The 17,175-nt window shown below is 43.5% G+C and overlaps 1 protein-coding gene across 1 annotated transcript in view; it reads left to right on the forward strand.

Moving 5' to 3' along the window:
- Positions 1–10,395: 10,395 nt before the first annotated feature.
- The window catches only part of PRTFDC1 (phosphoribosyl transferase domain containing 1), a 90,531-nt gene continuing 83,751 nt past the window's right edge, over positions 10,396–17,175 (forward strand). Inside the window, exon 1 of the mRNA XM_022580529.3 lies at positions 10,396–10,548. Within this exon, the coding sequence (XP_022436237.1) occupies positions 10,501–10,548 (48 nt within the window). The 5' untranslated portion in view covers positions 10,396–10,500. The remainder of the gene's footprint in view (positions 10,549–17,175) is intronic.

Genomic DNA, 17,175 nt, shown 5'->3' on the forward strand with positions numbered 1-17,175 from the left:
AGAACTTGACTATCAAGGTGAAAAGGGTAATGAGTACAAAGTCCAGGTATGACATTTATGATTTTTGAGACAGTCTGTCTATATCACTTAAGCTTTGGCAATATCCCCAGGCTCATAGAGAAGACTGAGTCATCCCTCATTCCTTTATTCTCTGTTGAAAAGGTGACCTGGGTGTATATTCTGTGACTGACTGTGCTGAACACGCTGAAAATCTGAGAATAAAAAGCCATTGACATCAGTTGTAAAGTGAGAAAGAAATTATTTCCTGGTTACGCATTTGGCCTTATCATACAAACTAGATTTTTCTGGCTGCCTGTTTCTTTAAATGATCTTAAAGATGTGTTGAAAATATCTCACCTGTGCGACTTTTAGGGTTGTTGCTATGTGTGGGTTTGGTATGAACCAACAAGAATCTGAAAGTTATTTCTCAAGCCAAGAGACAAACTCAGATAATGACAAAGTTGGCCTGAGCTTTGAGTTCAAAAGGATCATGATAGTTTTGCTGAGCTCAGAAATAGTGGAGAATTTGAGGTAAAGTGAGTGCTAAAGCAAGAAAACCACTGACCACAGCAACTGAATAGCATCTAAAAATGGCCTGTAGAAACAGAGCATGGCTTTACCCAAATACTAATGCAATGCCCAGTCCTGCATTGAGGGACGACTTTCCACGAAAAGACTTACCCCAATTGCTCCTTACAGAGAAAATTAGAAAAATGTTAAGTGATTTTAAAATTTGATCCATTTATATTTGTTCCTTAGGTGTAAGTTATAAATATTGAGATTATCAATGTATTTATGTTTGATGGAAACTTATCTGTCGTATATTCACTAATTTTGAAGTTAACTTTTATTGTTGTCCTTCATATTCCAAACATGAAGAGCATTAAGTCAAGCTAATTTTTTTCTTTCTAATATAAAATAAAAAATAATAAAGCAATAAATTAAAAAATAGACCTCTTAATTCAGATTCCATTACTATTTGTGCTAATTATACAGAGGCTTTTCTTGTAGCTTACTTTTGTTTTACATAGATGACATATATATATAGAGATTATATATATATATATGTATAAAGTTGACAACACAAGAATTATAATTTCATGGAAAATATTAGTTCATTTACATAAAGAAACTGTAAATAATACAGAGTATAGGTTTTTTTATTTAAAACTGTTCAACTGATCTGTTTATTAATGCAGAAATTCTAACTGATTAGGAATTCCATTTAAAAGGATTCTTTTTTAATAATAGATAAGATGTATTGTGCACTCCTTAAGTATTTGGTACTCTGAATACATTATTTTATTTAAGACTCACAATAACCCTAAGAAGCAGGAAGTAACATTATCTTCATTGAACAGGTGCAGAAAATCAGGCAAAGAAGTTAAGAAACTTGCCCAAGGTCAGGTGGTAGGTGGTGGAGTCTGATCTTAAAGCTGAGTCTGCCTGACTTGGAGCCAAAAGCCTAAAACAGAGTACCATAAACTTTTCATTAGTCTCGGTATTACTTTATGGATGACAACAATAAAAGCACATTGTTTTTATAGTAGTCTATAGTTAAGAATTAATCACAAATTCAAACAGACTTTTCTTATTAGTTCCAATTACTAAGCTTTTACCATATGTTAGCTAATACTCTTCCCTCAAACCTCAAAGTGTTTTTGCAATAAAATTTTATTCATGTTCAGTTAAAAATCCCATGAGATTTACTATAATTTTCCATTGAAGAAAGACACTAATATTGCAAGCTAAATTTAGAACCATATATCAAGAGCCTTAAAATATTTACATCCTATAACTTAGGAATTCAATTTCTAGAGAACTTATCCTCCAGAAATAGTTAAAATACATATAAATATTTTATTACAAACATAGTTATTTATATGCTTTTATAAAATCAAAATTTGGAGGTAATAAAAATATATTGAGGAATGGTTAAATAAATGATGGCATTGCCATTTCAAGTGATATTTATAAAGAGCTTACTATACCATGGAAAAACACTTGAGTTATATGTTTATTTTAGTTAGTGTGTGAAGCAGAGAAGCAGGGCATTATAGAGTAAGCAATTAGTCACAACCATGTAAGATAAACTTCCCAGAATCGCAAAATTAGAAGATACCAAACATGTTTAAAATGCCTTTATATTGTACTCTTATTTTTCTGTATTTTCCAGTTTAAAATAATTTGCACATACTAATTTTCAAATGAAAAAACACATTTTAATTTTCTTTTAAAAAAGTTATAGGCCAGTAAGATGGCAGAATGAGAGCTCCCCTGCTTGTGTCCCCCACAGCAACAGTACTTTGGTCATCCTCAGACAAAAGTGCCTTTGTGGGAGCTTTGGATCCAGGTAAGAGGTTGTGAAAGCCTGATGGAGCCCAAGATCGTCGAGGGCCGTTTTTAGAAGGCACGCCCACACCCAGGCGGCAGGCCCACTGACCGAGGTCCCAATGACAGGCCCAGAAACAGCCTGTTCTCCCTGTGGACTTGCTACAGCGCCATTTGGCCTTGGGCCTGCCAACAGCACCATTCCCCAAGGGACTCAGGAGGATAACTGGCCTGCCAACCTCAGTCCCAGTTGTGCACCCTGAAGTGGCCTGTGACCCAGCTCCAGTCCCTCTGGGCCACAATCCAGAAGTAGTCCTGCTTACCCAGGGACCCATGCCCGTCAGTGACCCTGGAGGAAGGCCCACCAACCTTGGTCTGATGGTGGAGCCTGAAGTGGCCCTACAGCTTGGCTCTAGCCCTTCTCAACCGTGGTCTGAGAGTAGTCTTGACAACCCAGGGACATGATGGGAGACGTGGTCCTTCACATTCCTGATGGTGGGCCTGCTGACCTTGCTTTGTTTACATATCCTGAAGCAGCCCTGTGACCTCACTCCAGCCCTACTTAGCCATGGTCCAGAGGCAGTTCAGCTCACCCAAGAACCCAGCAGGAGACATGCCTCCCCATGCCCCTGGAAGTAGTCCTGCAGACCTCAATTCCAGCTGTGGATCATAAAGCAGCCTCTCATCTCAGCTCAGTCCCTCTCAGCCATGGTCTAGGGCAGTCCTGCATGTGCAGGGATCTGACCAGTGACCCAGCAGGATCTCTCCCAGGAACCTGGTGGGAGACACACCTGTCTGTGTATGTGACAACAGGCCAGATATCTGTAGACCCAATTGCAGACCCTGAAGTGGACACTTGTCCCAGCACCAGCCCTATTGACCAAGGTCCTGGAGCCATCCACCCAGAGACCAAACAGGATCCATGCCCACCTGAGCCCCTGGTAATAGGCCCACCAACATCATGAAACACCACTGTGGACCCACACCCCTGAACAACCAATGGATCAAAGAAGAAATCAAACAGATCTTGAGACAAATGAAATGGAAATGAAAATGGAAACACATACCAAAGCTTATGAGATGCAGCAAAAGCAGTTCTAAGAGGGAATTTTTCGGTGATAAATACCTACATTAAGAAAAAAGAAAGATCTCAAATTTACACCTATAGGAGCTAGAAAAAGAAGAACAAACTAAGCCGTCAGTTAGCACAAGAAAGGAAATAGCAAGGAAGAGCATAAATAAATAAAACAGAGACCAGAAAAACTTTAGAGCAGATCTATAAAACTAAGAGTTGGCTTTTTGAAAAGGTGAACAAAATTGGCAAACCTTTGGTGAGACTAACCAAGAAAAAAGAATAAATACATAATATAAATAAAATAATAATTTTATAATAAAATAATTTAACAAAATTATAAATAAAATTATAAATGGAAGAGGAAACGTAACTGATACCACAGAAATATAAAGGATCATAGGAGACTACTATGAATAATTATATGCCAACAAATTAGATAACATAGAAGAAATGGATAAGTCCCTAGAAACATACACCTCTCAAGACTGGATCATAAAGAAATAGAAAATCTGAAGAGTCCAGTAACGAGTAAAGAGATTGAAGCAGTAATCAAAAATCTCCGAACAAAGAAAAGCCCACGACCAGATGGTTTCACTAGTGAATTCTACCAAACTTTTACTGAAGAATCAATGCTAATCCTTTTCAGACTCTTCTAAAAAATTAAAGAGATGGAAACACTTCCAAACTCTGGTTATGAGACTAGCGTTACTCTCACACCAAAGCTAGATGAGGACAGTACAAGAAAAGAAAATTACAAACCAATATCCCTGATGAACATAGATGCAAAAATCTTCAACAAAATACTAGCAAATAAAATTCAACAGCACACGAAAAGTATCATACACCGTGATCAAGTGAATTCTATGCCTGAGTTGCAAGGATGGTTCAACATACACAAATCAATAAATATGATATACCACATTAGCAAGGTAAAGGATAAAAATAATATGATCATCTCAATAGTTGGAGAAAAAGCGTTCAACAAAATTCAACATCCTTTCCTGATAAAAACTCTCAACAAATTAAGTATAGAACGAATGTACTTCAACATAATAAAGACCATATATGATAAGCCAACAGCTAACATCATACTCAGTGGTGAAAAACGGAAAGCTTTTCCTCCAAGATCAAGAACAAGAAAAACGTTCCCACTCTCACCACTTCTATTCAAGATAGTACCGGACATCTTAACCAGAGTAGGCAAGAAAAAGAAATAGCAGGCACCTAACTCAGAAAGAAAGAAGTAAAACTGTCTCTCTTTGCAGATGACATGATCTTAAATATAGGAAACCCTAAAGATTCCACCAAGAAACTGTTAAGAGCTAATAAACAGATTCAGTAAAATTGCAGGATACAAAATCAACATACAAAAATCGGTTGTGTTTCTCTGCACCAGCAATGGACTATGTGAAAAAGAAATGAAGAAAGCAATCCCATTTACAATAACATCAAAAAGAATAAAATACTTAGGAATAAATTTAATCAAAGAGGCGAAAGAAATATGTACACTGAAAACTATAAGACATTGATGAAAGAAATTGAAGAAGACACAAATAAATGGAAAGATATCCCTTGTTCATGGATTGGAAGAATTAATATTGTTAAAATGTCCATTCTACCCAAGGCAATCTATAGACTCAATGCAATCTTCATCAAAATGTGAAATACCTTTCCATATATCTAACGGAATATAATGTAATATTATATGTTATCGATTATATTTATGTTATGTATTCCATTATAATATACAATGTATCCTGTTTTATATATAAATTATATCATTTCATATATATGTATAATATTCCACTATATACATATAGTAGAATATTATTCAGCCATAAAAGAGAAGGAAATCCTCCTTTTTCAGACAACATGGATGCATCCGGAGGACAGTATGCTAAATGAAATGACAGACAAGACAAATACTGTATACTCTCACTTACATATAAAATCTAAAAAAGTAAACTCACAGAAGCAGAGAATAGAGTAGTAGTTTCTAAGGACTGAAGGTGTGGGGGTGGAAATTAGGAAATGATCAGAATGTACCAACTTTCAGTTATAAGACAAATAAGTTCTGGCCATCTAATATACAGCACAGTGACTACAGTTAATACTATCTTGGGGCTTCCCTGGTGGCGCAGTGGTTGGGAGTCCGCCTGCCGATGCAGGGGACGCGGGTTCGTGCCCCAGTCAGGGAGGATCCCACGTGCCGCGGAGCGGCTGGGCCCGTGAGCCATGGCCGCTGGGCCTGCGCGTCCGGAGCCTGTGCTCCGCGACGGGAGAGGCCACGACGGTGAGAGGCCCGCGTACCGCAAAAAAAAATATATATATATATGCAAAAAGAACTTAAATGGACATGGCTAAAGCCTTTCTCAACCTCTGAAAGGCCAGCCAAAAATAAATAAATAAATTTATTTAAAAAAAAGAAAAGTGAATCGAAACACACTTTGGGAAGTGTTTCTCTAGGTGGTATGTCCGTGTCCAAATCTCTTTTTCTTTCTCAGTCTTTTTTCCCATGTGAGACAACATCAGACCTCAAACTACTTCTCCCCAGCCTCTTTCTAAAGCTCCCCCCACCTCGACCCTAAACTACCACCCAGAACCTGGCAAGAACTGGATCAGTTCCTGGGATATTGCTGGTGGGTTTCGTATATCAACTCTGATCTGAAGAGAATCCATGTTCAGCCAAGAGAACATTCAGTTCCCATTCCACTTGGTCCTTAGTCTCCCCACACCAGCAAAAGTTTTCATCAACTAAGGTCTCCTTGTTTTGTGTGTGTATGTGCGTGTGCATGTGTGTGTGTGTGTGTGTGAAGTGGACATCTTTCCATTAGAAACTTGGCACTGGCTGAGGCACCAATTAATTTTGCATAAGCTGCCACTGCACCATTAGAGGCTAATCCGTTCATTCATAACCACAAGGTATTGTGTTAGGGTCATGTACATGACTTGTGCCTCCAGCACTATGGATTTATTTAGTCCTTAGCCTCTAGTTCCTGCAGCTGTGTCCTTTCAATGACTGCTTTATGGTGGCCAAGAGAGTTGAGGTCGCCTGCCAGGACTCTGAGATCTGGAGGAACACATGGACACATTATTCCTCTACTCTGAAGCTATCCAATTCCTGTTCCGGTCAGATGGGGAGATAGTGGGAGGGTATCTCTGAAGCAGCCCAGCACTTACTGTTGATGATACTACTCATGCCTGATATTACTGCAAAAGAACAGGCAAATTTATCCTCCGTGTTCTTCAGTGGAAGGTTAATTACCAGTGAAAGTGTAATAATGCAAAACATAATTCTGAATGTAGCTCCTGGGTTTCTTTGTAAGAACAGTTATGGAGCCTTTTTTTTTTTTTACTCTAAGACTACGCATTGGATCCAGTCTGCTTCAAACAAGAAGCCAGGAAAGAGGGCTTGCTATGCTAATTGAATACTAATTAGGCTTTTGCTTAAATTGTTGTGTGTTACAATTATTTGCAACTATATTTTTTTCTGTATTTATGTTGAGGGGGAAAAAAATACCTGAAAGGTAGCAAGATTCTTACTTAGCCTGAATATCTGGAAGAAAGTATCTTTCCACTTTTTTTTTTTTTTTTTTGGTACTTGTAACATTTGTAAAGGGTTTTGTTCTGCACTAAGAAAAAGCAAAATATCATCATCATTATTACTGGCCTTTGTTCACAATGGATTTCATCCAGACTCTAATCAGTTACTCTGTGACTAACAATCTGAGTCACTAAGTTTCACATGTTTATGGATTTCAACACAATTCCCAGGCTGAGCGTTGTTTTGTTTATTTTCATGTTTCAGGACTCAAAAAACTAAATGCCCTTCCGGATTTCGAATCTGGTGTCACTGAGTGACTGGCTCTGAACAACTCAGCACATAGACTGAATCACTCCTTCAACAACAGATTAACATTGGCAAAAGGTCAAGAACTAACCAAACTGGCAAAAGGTTAGTATATACTTTTAGGACAAAGTCTTTAGCCTGGTGGAGAATTCAGGTAAACATAAATATTTGTGTTTACACCATGGTAATGGTACTAGACAGTTTCAGAATTGAAAATGCAGGAACCTCCAACTAAAAGGGGATTAAGAGAAGGACAAAAAAATGCAAGTATATTTACTGGTTATTAACTTTGTAAAGATCTACGTCTTTATCCTTACAGCTTCTTCAAGGGAGTATCAGAAAATGGACAATCTGAGCTAAAATATCCTTTTTTATGGAAAATTCCATTATTTTAATAATTTTCTCTTTCTATTGTATCCATTCTCATACCAGTCCCATCTTGTCCCTAGATTATAACTGTCCGTGGTTGGTCACCCTACACCCATCTTAAAAATGCAATTACCCTGTCATTTTCCCATCAAATAACTTTATAAACATTTGGTCACACATTGTCACAGCATCTCCAATTAATAACACAGTTATTAATTAATTAATAACAGTTTTATAGCACTCTTCAAAGGATTCTCTTGCATGTTAGCTCATGTTAATCTCATCTTCATATGCAGTAGAGCAGAAATGTATTGCCCCTCTCACCGATGAGAAAATTGAGGCATATTGATGGATGTAATTGGCTTAGCCTCAGTGGCTCACGTCATATGGATTATTGCTAGAAAAATCAGAATCCTGGTCTGAAGCCATTGCACTAGACACATAACAGAAATTTGAGATTTAAAAAGAATTTTTGCCTCTGAGTCCTCATATGCAAGATTAAGAGTAAAGTCTGGACAAATGATTTGTTATTCTTGGGTATCATTGGTTCTTGCAAATGCTATTTGTGATATCAAATGTATATTGTATTACATTAATGCTGTCCAAAGTATAGAAGTATAACTAGATCACACAAAATATTATCAAAATATAAAAAGATAATAAATAAAATGAATTTTAAAAAATGATTTGTGCATCATTCTGTATCCTTCATAGGATGTCCTATGGGTCTCTACGGGATGTTCTTGAGTGTGCATTCTTAAGATTCCTGTTGTCATTCAAGTAAGTGACTTTTTTTTTTTCTTGTGAGCCTATTGGATTTTACATTTAATTAATGGCCTTTCTAAGGAAAGCTTTATCTACCATATCCTTTACATCTTCCACAGTGCCTGGGCTGGGCACACAGTAGTAGCTTTTTTGTGTGTGTGTGTGGTACGCGGGCCTCTCACTGTTGTGACCTCTCCCGTTGCGGAGCACAGGCTCCGGACGCGCAGGCTCAGCGGCCACGGCTCACGGCCCAGCCGCTCCGCGGCATGTGGCATCCTTTCGGACCGGGGCACGAATCCGTGTCCCCTGCATCGGCAGGCGGACTCTCAACCACTGCAACACCAGGGAAGCCCAGTAGTAGCTTTTTGATTTCAGTAGAGCAGTTACGTCTGTAACCTATTTTAAAAGTTTCTTGTCCCTAAGGCCCATGTACCAACACTGAGCATCCTATGGGTAAATTTGATTTTGCAGCAGTAAGACAGTGGGATTCCTTAAGGCATAGTTGGTGAACCATTGCATCACATTCACCTGAGTGTCTTGGTGCAGATGTCTGAGTCTGAACACAGAGCTTCTCCACCATAACCTACCGAGTAGGCGGGTGGCTGCGTCCCCAAAAGAGTCTTCTGAACTCTGAAGTTGGATCACCACTTTTCAGTTTCTGGAAGTTTTAATGACTTTGGTTGTGAAGGTGCTTCCTGGGCCTGGTCTTTGACAATGAAAATAGAAGATGGTCCCTCACCTTTGAGAAAAGAGGCCAGACTATAAAAATGGCCCGAAACAAGGACGTCTGACACTTACTGAGAGAAAATGTTTACCTGTGCAGGAAACACTGTCACCCAGTTTATGAGAGCCAGTCCACAAGCACAGCACCTAATTTCAGCAATCCACGAGGCTGCCTTCCTTCCACGTGCTGGCACATAGGAGAGGACAAACAGGGCTGCGCGCGGCCATGTCGGAATGACTAACATTTTTCCAACCCAGAGTGACATTACTGATTGAGAACTATTTTCCCCTCAAACCAAGCGAAATCAGCATTCCTCTCCCTCCCTTGTGCCGGACCCGAAGATGAACAAGATAGTCTTTCGGAGGGGCCCGAGTTCAGCTCGGGGCTTCAAACCTGAGTGGGGCTGCAAAGAATGAGGCGGGAGGGAAAAGACCAGGGCAATGAATGCATATAAAGGGAGGGCAGGGCCCTTGAGGAACAGACAAAGAACCGGGACCCTCATTCCGGGGAAGGCTGGGATCAGGGGTTGAATTAACAAAAGATTCATGAAAGAAGGCTTCTGAATCTGGGAAGAGCGATGGCATTAAGCTGCAACCTGAAACAGTTAAAATCTGACCATACGTTCTTACAAAAGTGGTAAAGTAGATGATGTGTCAAAACTTCTTTTTTTCGCCCTGAAAGGGGTAAAGGAAAGGCCCTATTTCCCAGTCTACATCCTGTAACCGCGGGCATGGTTCAGGGATAAGCCACCGCACGGCTCTTTCAAGCTCCTCCTGGCTGGGCAGTTCGAGGATTTTAAAAACACATCATAGCTTCGCCCACAGCCGTACTTCGAGAACATCCTCTACTGCAGGCTCTTTCGCGGATTTACTTGGGATAAACAGCGCCTAAAAGTCAGCAGGAAGGATTCAAGGACCTTGTCAGCCCGAAAGCTGGGACGACAGACCCAGGGAGGCGGGGGACCTGGGCACGCTTTCTGTTCCTGTAAAACCCGAGCCGCGGGCAGCCTGGGTCTCGCGGGTCCCCGCGGGGCTCGGGCTGGGGTCTCGTAGACGGGCGGTGGCCGCAGGGGAACACGCGCGGGCGCCCGGGGGACGGCGCTCAGGTGGAGAGGACGCCGCTCCGCAGCTGCGCCCCGCGCCCCCGCCCCGGGCCCCGCCTCCCCGCCCCGCGCCCGAGCAGCCGCCCGGGTTGGGGGCGCGGGCCGAGGCGCTGGAGCCGCGCCAGGCGTGGGGTCGTCGTCGCGCTGCGGCTTGGTCGCCCGGCGGCCCGGGGCGGGGCGGGCCCCCTCCCACGCCCTCCCCCCTCCCCCCACCCCCTCCCGGCCCGTCACCATCCCGGCTTCTTCCCGCGCGCTTCTTTCCTTCCCGCTTTCCCCGGAGAAACATGGCCGGGAGCCGTGAGGAGGCGCCAGACTACGGGCGAGGCGTCGTGGTAAATGCAACTCCGGTTTCGGGGCCGAGTCGCGCGCTCCCCGCCCCTCCCTTGTTGGCACCCCCCCTTTTAGATTAAACGCCCGAAATGCATTCGGGAGAGAGCGGGCCACGGCTTTGTTCTTCCCTCCCGACGGGATCGCTTCCATCCTCCCCCTCCCCCAGTCTGACCCCGCGCTTAACATCCCTTCACCCCGTGTCCTCAGTGTCCCCCCCGCCCCCCCCCAGGAATCCTCTACTCCCGCGTTAAGGCCGGGTGGCGCCGGCTCCCCACTCTCACTGGCCACCGGGAGTCACCCCCGCGCGCCGGGCGGGCCTGCGAGGACCCCCGCGGGCCGCTCCTGTGGGCTTCCTTCCTCTAGCGCTCCCTCCTGACTCCTTCAGCGCGGGCTTCACGTGCTGTTTTCAGAAAGGGTACTGAGGGCGCTCCGGGGCAGCCAGGAAGTAAAGGAGCTCTAGTGGACGGAGCTTGAGCTTGGAAACCCGGGCGAGGGCTCTTTCTGTGGGGCCTCTGCGCGAGCTTGGGACACCCTAGCGCCGTCGAGCGAGCCTCTGGTTCGTCAGAAGGGAAACAGCACGCTGGGCCCGCTGAGCCAACTAGAGAGGGTGTGTACAGAGTAGCTAGTAGTGCGTCCGAATGAGAAGGTGGGGGAGGATGGGGTCCCAGGCCAGAGCCTCTTTATCCCTGGGGATCCCTCGAAGTCAGCCAGCGCCTTGTGGGTACCCATCGCTCGGTGTCCTGGAATCAAATCTGGTCTTGGCCTATGGCCGCTGGCTTCAGCTTGGTTTAGAATGGTCTCTATGAAAGGTGGTAGTTTTAACGTGTCAGGTTTAAAGTGATCTGCAGGTGCGGTGTGGGCTAACTTGCTACATTAAGAGTCTTTGTTCAGGGATCAGCCTGTAATGCACAGATAATGTGTGTGTGTCCGGGAAGGGACTACAGGAGTAGTAACGTTCTGCTAGGAAACATCTCACAGCCTAACCGATCTGTTCAGGTTGAACCGTGTTGCCCAGTATTAATTTCAAAGCCGGGTCTTTCCTTCTTAAAGGAGGAGTTCATTTATTTATTCATTCCACTCATGTTGACTGTCCTGTTGTGTTCCAGACCGTGTTCTAGGCTCTGGGGAAACAAAAAGCCCTGTGTTGGTGGAGCTTACATTCTAGAGGGGAACACAGGCAGGCAGTAAGAGAGCAAACACACAAAGAAGATACTTTCAAAGAGTGATATGTGCAGTGAAAAGACAAGAGCAATGAGATAGAGAGTGGTTGGCGGAGGCCTGGGGATGCTGCTTTAGCTCAGGCAGAGCAGCCCCTCCGTGACATCTGAGCCAAGACCTGAAGGCTAAGCAGGAGGTAGCCACGTGAAGACTCTGAAGAAGGGTCTTCAAGACAGCTCCTGCCAAGGGCAAAGAAATCATTACATTCTGAGAAGGAATCGTGACATCCAGTTTATGCTTTAAAAAAAAAAAAAAAAAAAAGGTCATTCCAGTTGCCATGGAGAGGATGGTCAGGCCTAGATTTCAGGCGAGTTGGAGGGGGATGAAAATTCAGGACAAGTTGAGTCTCTAGTGCCTGTAAAGCCTATGGGTCAGGATGCACAGGAGGCAATTTGAAACTCCTGTTTGGAATTCAGGAGGGTGATTGGTTAGATTTGGAAATTGTCAGCAAATAGAAAAATATCTGATGCTTGGCAGTGGATAGGGATGCCCAGTGAACATGGAGAAGAAATGTGAAACTATTGTTAAGGGTAGAAAGCCCCAAATGTAACAGGCCGAGTGTCTGGGAGAAGCCAGGTAAGGAGACCAAGAAGGAGTAGCAAAGTAGGAGAGAGCAGACGGGGTGGTAGGTGCCTAGGGAACAGAGTTTTGTGGAGGTGAGGATAAGAGGTCAGCAGGAGGGACAGATGCCTCAGGAAGAGCAAGTGGCATCAAGATGGAAAAGACGAAGCCATCAGAGGTGAGAATCTTTTAAACAACTATTCCATCAGTAGAATGGTTAAAATATAGTACTAGTATCTAATAATAGATAGTCTTAAAAATGAATGAGGTCAGTCGATATGACTAATAGGAACGGTAGATTGTTAAAGTCTAAAAAGCAAATGATGGAACAGTAAGTAGCCCGATCTATCACTGCTAAAAGAAGCTTTCTCAAAAGCAAGGTAATTTGGTGAAAGATGCAGGAAGGTAGTGAGAGGGTCCACCAAGGTTGGAAATAATCAAGGTATAATGGAGATCATCCCTGCATTTATGTCATTCTCTCCAGTGGAACTTGGGATAATTACATTAATATCAAGTTGGATATGGGCAGGCAAGGCAAATTCAGAATGAATTCAAGGTGCTGATGGAAGGGTCGAGAGGAAAAGGAAAGCTTAGGAGGGTAGGTATACTGGGAAAGCAGAGAGCGCTCAAGGATGGGTTGGAAAAAATCAAAGGGAAATTTTAGTACCAGTGGGTAAGGGGGCAGGTAGTAATGGCAAGTGTTTATTGAGCACTTACTATGTGGTTTTCCTGTATGATTCATTTAATCCTCACAAATCTTTGAGGTAGGGATATTATAATCCCCATTTTATAGAGGAGGAAACTGAGGCAATGATAAGCAATCACCAAGGTCACATGATTAGCAAATGGCAGAAGCAGGAGTTGAAGCCAGCTTTCCAGCACTGTGCTACATGGGAAGCTGTGTTTCTGGAGAAGAATGTCAAAGGGGAGGCTGCTGGGACGGACAGGATGTGGCTAAGGTGGACTAGAGGCGAAGTCGTTTGAGCTAAGGTAGGTGAAGTTACTACAAGATGGAGTAGCTAGAAGGATCATCAAGGTGTGTATTGGAGTGTCCAGAAATGAGGTGGAGAAGAGAAGTCTGAGTTGGTAGAAACTTGGTGATAAAGATGGCAAGGGACATAGAGCCAGATGACTTGAGCCTAAAACGAGAAATACAGTTCATGTAAGAGAAGGGAAAATGAAGAGACTGAAGATGGCTCTTGCCTACAGATGGCTTTCAGTTTACTCGGGGAGGTAGGACATTAGTAGATTATTAACAGTAAATGGGAGCAAGTGCTAATTACCAAATCGGAGATGTAGACCCTGAGTTCGGAAACTTTGCTCAGGATAGACTGGCTACCAGTGTCCCCCCTACCACCCGCACACACACACCTCAGTTGGTATATCTTTGTTGCTTCTCAGGGAGAGAAAAGATTTCTCTACCTCTCTGGTCTTTGGGGATCAGGTTATTAGATATGGTTTACTTTTACAGAGCCATTATCAAAGAAGCATAGTTAGTGCCCTACGCATGTGAGTTTGGTAGGAGTAAGGAGAAGAGAAAATCTGAAATGATTGTGCTTCTGTTATGGCATCTCCCTCCCCCTCCCCCCATGGAAACGACTTTACTAGATGTGATGAGTTTCCCCTTCCGGGTACAGAACCCCCCACAGAAGAGGAAGGCATGCAGGATACAGGATGTTATTTGGTCTGTGGAGCCCCCCTTCATTCCCCTGGTAGCAGAACCTGGGACCCTTCTTTGAGGACACAGCTTCTACTCAGTTTCTCAATGTGTGGCTCTGAGGCATCCCTCACAGTGCACCCCCTTCCCTGGCTCTGGGGCTGGACCAGTAACCCCAGCTGGGCCGGTTGACGTTCTTGTCTGGGATTCCCAGAAGCAGAACTGTGGGACGAGACTCCCTTCCTTTCTAACAGTGGACGGGTGGATGTGAACCTGAAATTGGCGGCCGCCGTGGTCACTGCCTGAAGGAGAGAGTAGGGCCCAGGCTTTGGGGCTTAGCAGCAGAGAGGAGCCAAGGTTAGCTTTTTTTTTTTTTTTTTTTAAAGATGTTGATGCAAATACCTTTTCAAAAATTAAAAAAATTTTTTTGGTTGCTTTGGGTCTTCGTTGCTGCACGTGGGCTTTCTCTAGTTGTGGCAAGCGGGGGCTACTCTTTGTTGGGGTGCACGGGCTTCTCATTGCGGTGGCTTCCCTTGTTGCGGAGCACGGGATCTAGGCGTGCAAGCTTCAGTAGTTGTGGCGCGTGGGCTCAGTGGTTGTGGCTGGCAAGCTCTAGAGTGCAGGCTCAGTAGTTGTGGCGCACGGGGTTAGTTGCCCCGCGGCACGTGAGATCTCCCCGGACCAGGGCTCGAACTCATGTTCCCTGCATTGGCAGGCGGATTCTTAACCGCTGCGCCACCAGGGAAGTCCCCCAAGATTAGCTTTTTGTATGTGTTTCCAAACTATTTTTCTCCCTAGGGGATACAACTTGAAAAATAAGGCAAGACATATTCTAAGCAAAAAAATTTAATGACTTAGAAAGAAGGTCTTCAATATATCTTCCAATGGGGAAAAGAGAGTCCGAAGGAGTTCTGGGGTTTGGATGTGGTGTAAAATGGCTCAGTGTGTTTGTCACTTCCCCAGCTTGGCCATATTTTGCGTCTTTGAACAGAGAAGGCATTGTTCTGAATAAACTTAGAGCATATTATCTGTGAGACTGAAACTATTTAAAGACTTCTTGTTTTGATTTTTCAAAAAGCAGTTGAATAACATAGTTATCTGCAGTTCCTAGCAGCCTCCATTCCTTCAGGTCTAGGACACATTTACAATGCAATTTGTATGCACTATTAAGGATAAACCAGTGGTTCCCTCATTTCTAATCGTCTTTTATCTCTACAGTGAAAACTCACTATTTCAGACTCATTGGGAAATAGGCTGGTTTGGCTTATAGGATAGTTTTAGAGAAACACGTTGCTTCTACTTTGAAATGTACAGCTTTAACTAGGGTAATAAGACTTTGGCAGGTAGGTTTAAAGCACTTCTTTAAGTTAATGAACACATGTAATTTGTAAGTAAACTATTGATGTTTCAGTACATCTAACTGGTTAACATTTACTGCAGCGTTCTGTAGACCAGATACTGATGTAAGAGTTTTATGTCCATTATCTATCTTATTTAATCCTTGAAATAGCCATATGAGGTAGGCATCGGCTCCATTTTATAGATGAAAACACTGTGACCCAGAGAGGTTAAAATGCACAAGGTCCAACAGCTAGTAAATTCACCCCTGGGTGTGTTAGACTTCTAATCCATGCTCTTAATCGTTACTCCATGCTGCCTCTGAGCTACAGATAACCAGTACAGTTTTTATATTTAGGTTTGTTTTGTCATTTTATCATTCTTTTCTTTTTGGGGGCGTCATTTATTAAGCATTTATTATATACCTGGAGATGTGCTAGGAACTCTAAGTACGTTATCTGCTCTATCTTTTTATCCTCAAAACAGCCCTGTCCGTGGGTTTTATTGTGTCTTATTTAAAGGAGGGGGAAATGAATCTCAGGTGTAATTTTCCTAACATCATATTAAGTGTCAGAGCTGAGCCCTAGAACATGGGCTAGAGAATCTCTGAGATTCAGCCAGGCAGGGGGTACTACAGGATTTCCGTGGCGGGAAGAGTGGCCACTAGTTCATGCTGCTGCCTCTGGGAGGGCTGCAAGAGGTAGGGTGGGTAGTGTGTGTGGTCTGGCAGGGGAGCCAGAAAGTGCTGTGCCCTTGGGTGATCTCCCTGGGGCCTGGTGCTGGTCAGGCTTCTCGTCTGGTCTTTGTCGTGGTCTGCCAGTGCATCTTCTGGAATCTCCTCATGTTCAGCTGGCGGGTTCAGGCTTTGACCAGCCGTTGTGGTGTTGATGGTGGCAGCAGACCCCAGGAGTTCTCAGGGTAGAAGCCAGAGTTACTCTGTGCAGATTCAACAGTTGCCACCAGCTGATTTGCTGGTCAAGGCAGAGCAGATGTGTTGCTCTTCAAATACGCAGATGGGGGCTTCCCTGGTGGTGCAGTGGTTGAGAGTCCGCCTGCCGACGCAGGGGACATGGGTTCGTGCCCCGGTCCGGGAAGATCCCACATGCCGCGGAGCGGCTGGGCCCGTGAGCCATGGCCGCTGAGCCTGCGCGTCCTGAGCCTGTGCTCCGCAACGGGAGAGGCCACAGCAGTGAGAGGCCCGTGTACCGCAAAAAAAAAAACAAAAACAACTTTATTCCTAAAAAATGCTGAGAGCATCATCTGACAACACAAGGTTGCCGTAAACCTTCAATTTGTAAAAAGCATACTATCTGTAAAGCGCAATAAAAGGTGTTCCTGTAATTACAAACATAATTTTACTTATAAATTGTATAAGTAAATTGTATATTTACATATGTGCACTCTTACAAACAATGCTATCAGGTTAGCTGTAAGGCATTAAGTTGGTATTTTATCTTGTGATGCCAAACGTCAGGAATGGAGTTCCCTGTTCACTTCAGTAGGTCCTTCGTCAGTTTACGTGAAACAAATTACCTTGTCCCACCTGGCTTCTCATAGGTTGATGGAATATAATTTTTTAAAAAATTTATTTGGCTGTACCAGGTCTTAGTTGCAGCTTGCGGGAACTAGTTCCCTGACCCGGGATCGAAGCCAGGTCCCCTGCGTTGGGAGCACGGAGTCTTAACTGCTGGACCACCAGGGAAGTCCTATGGAATATAATTTAATGCCATATGGATTATCAGACCTAGTCTGTTTTCAATATTATTCTTTTTTTCAAAGGATGCTCTTGTTTATTTATGTTTCTTAAAATAAATTTCCAATGAAAAATATTGTAACCAAGATAATTTGATTTACA

Source organism: Delphinapterus leucas, chromosome 2 (assembly GCF_059928025.1).
Source record: "Delphinapterus leucas isolate spDelLeu-1000000601 "Yukka" chromosome 2, BTC_Dleu_Yukka2, whole genome shotgun sequence".
NCBI classification, from domain to species: domain Eukaryota; kingdom Metazoa; phylum Chordata; class Mammalia; order Artiodactyla; family Monodontidae; genus Delphinapterus; species Delphinapterus leucas.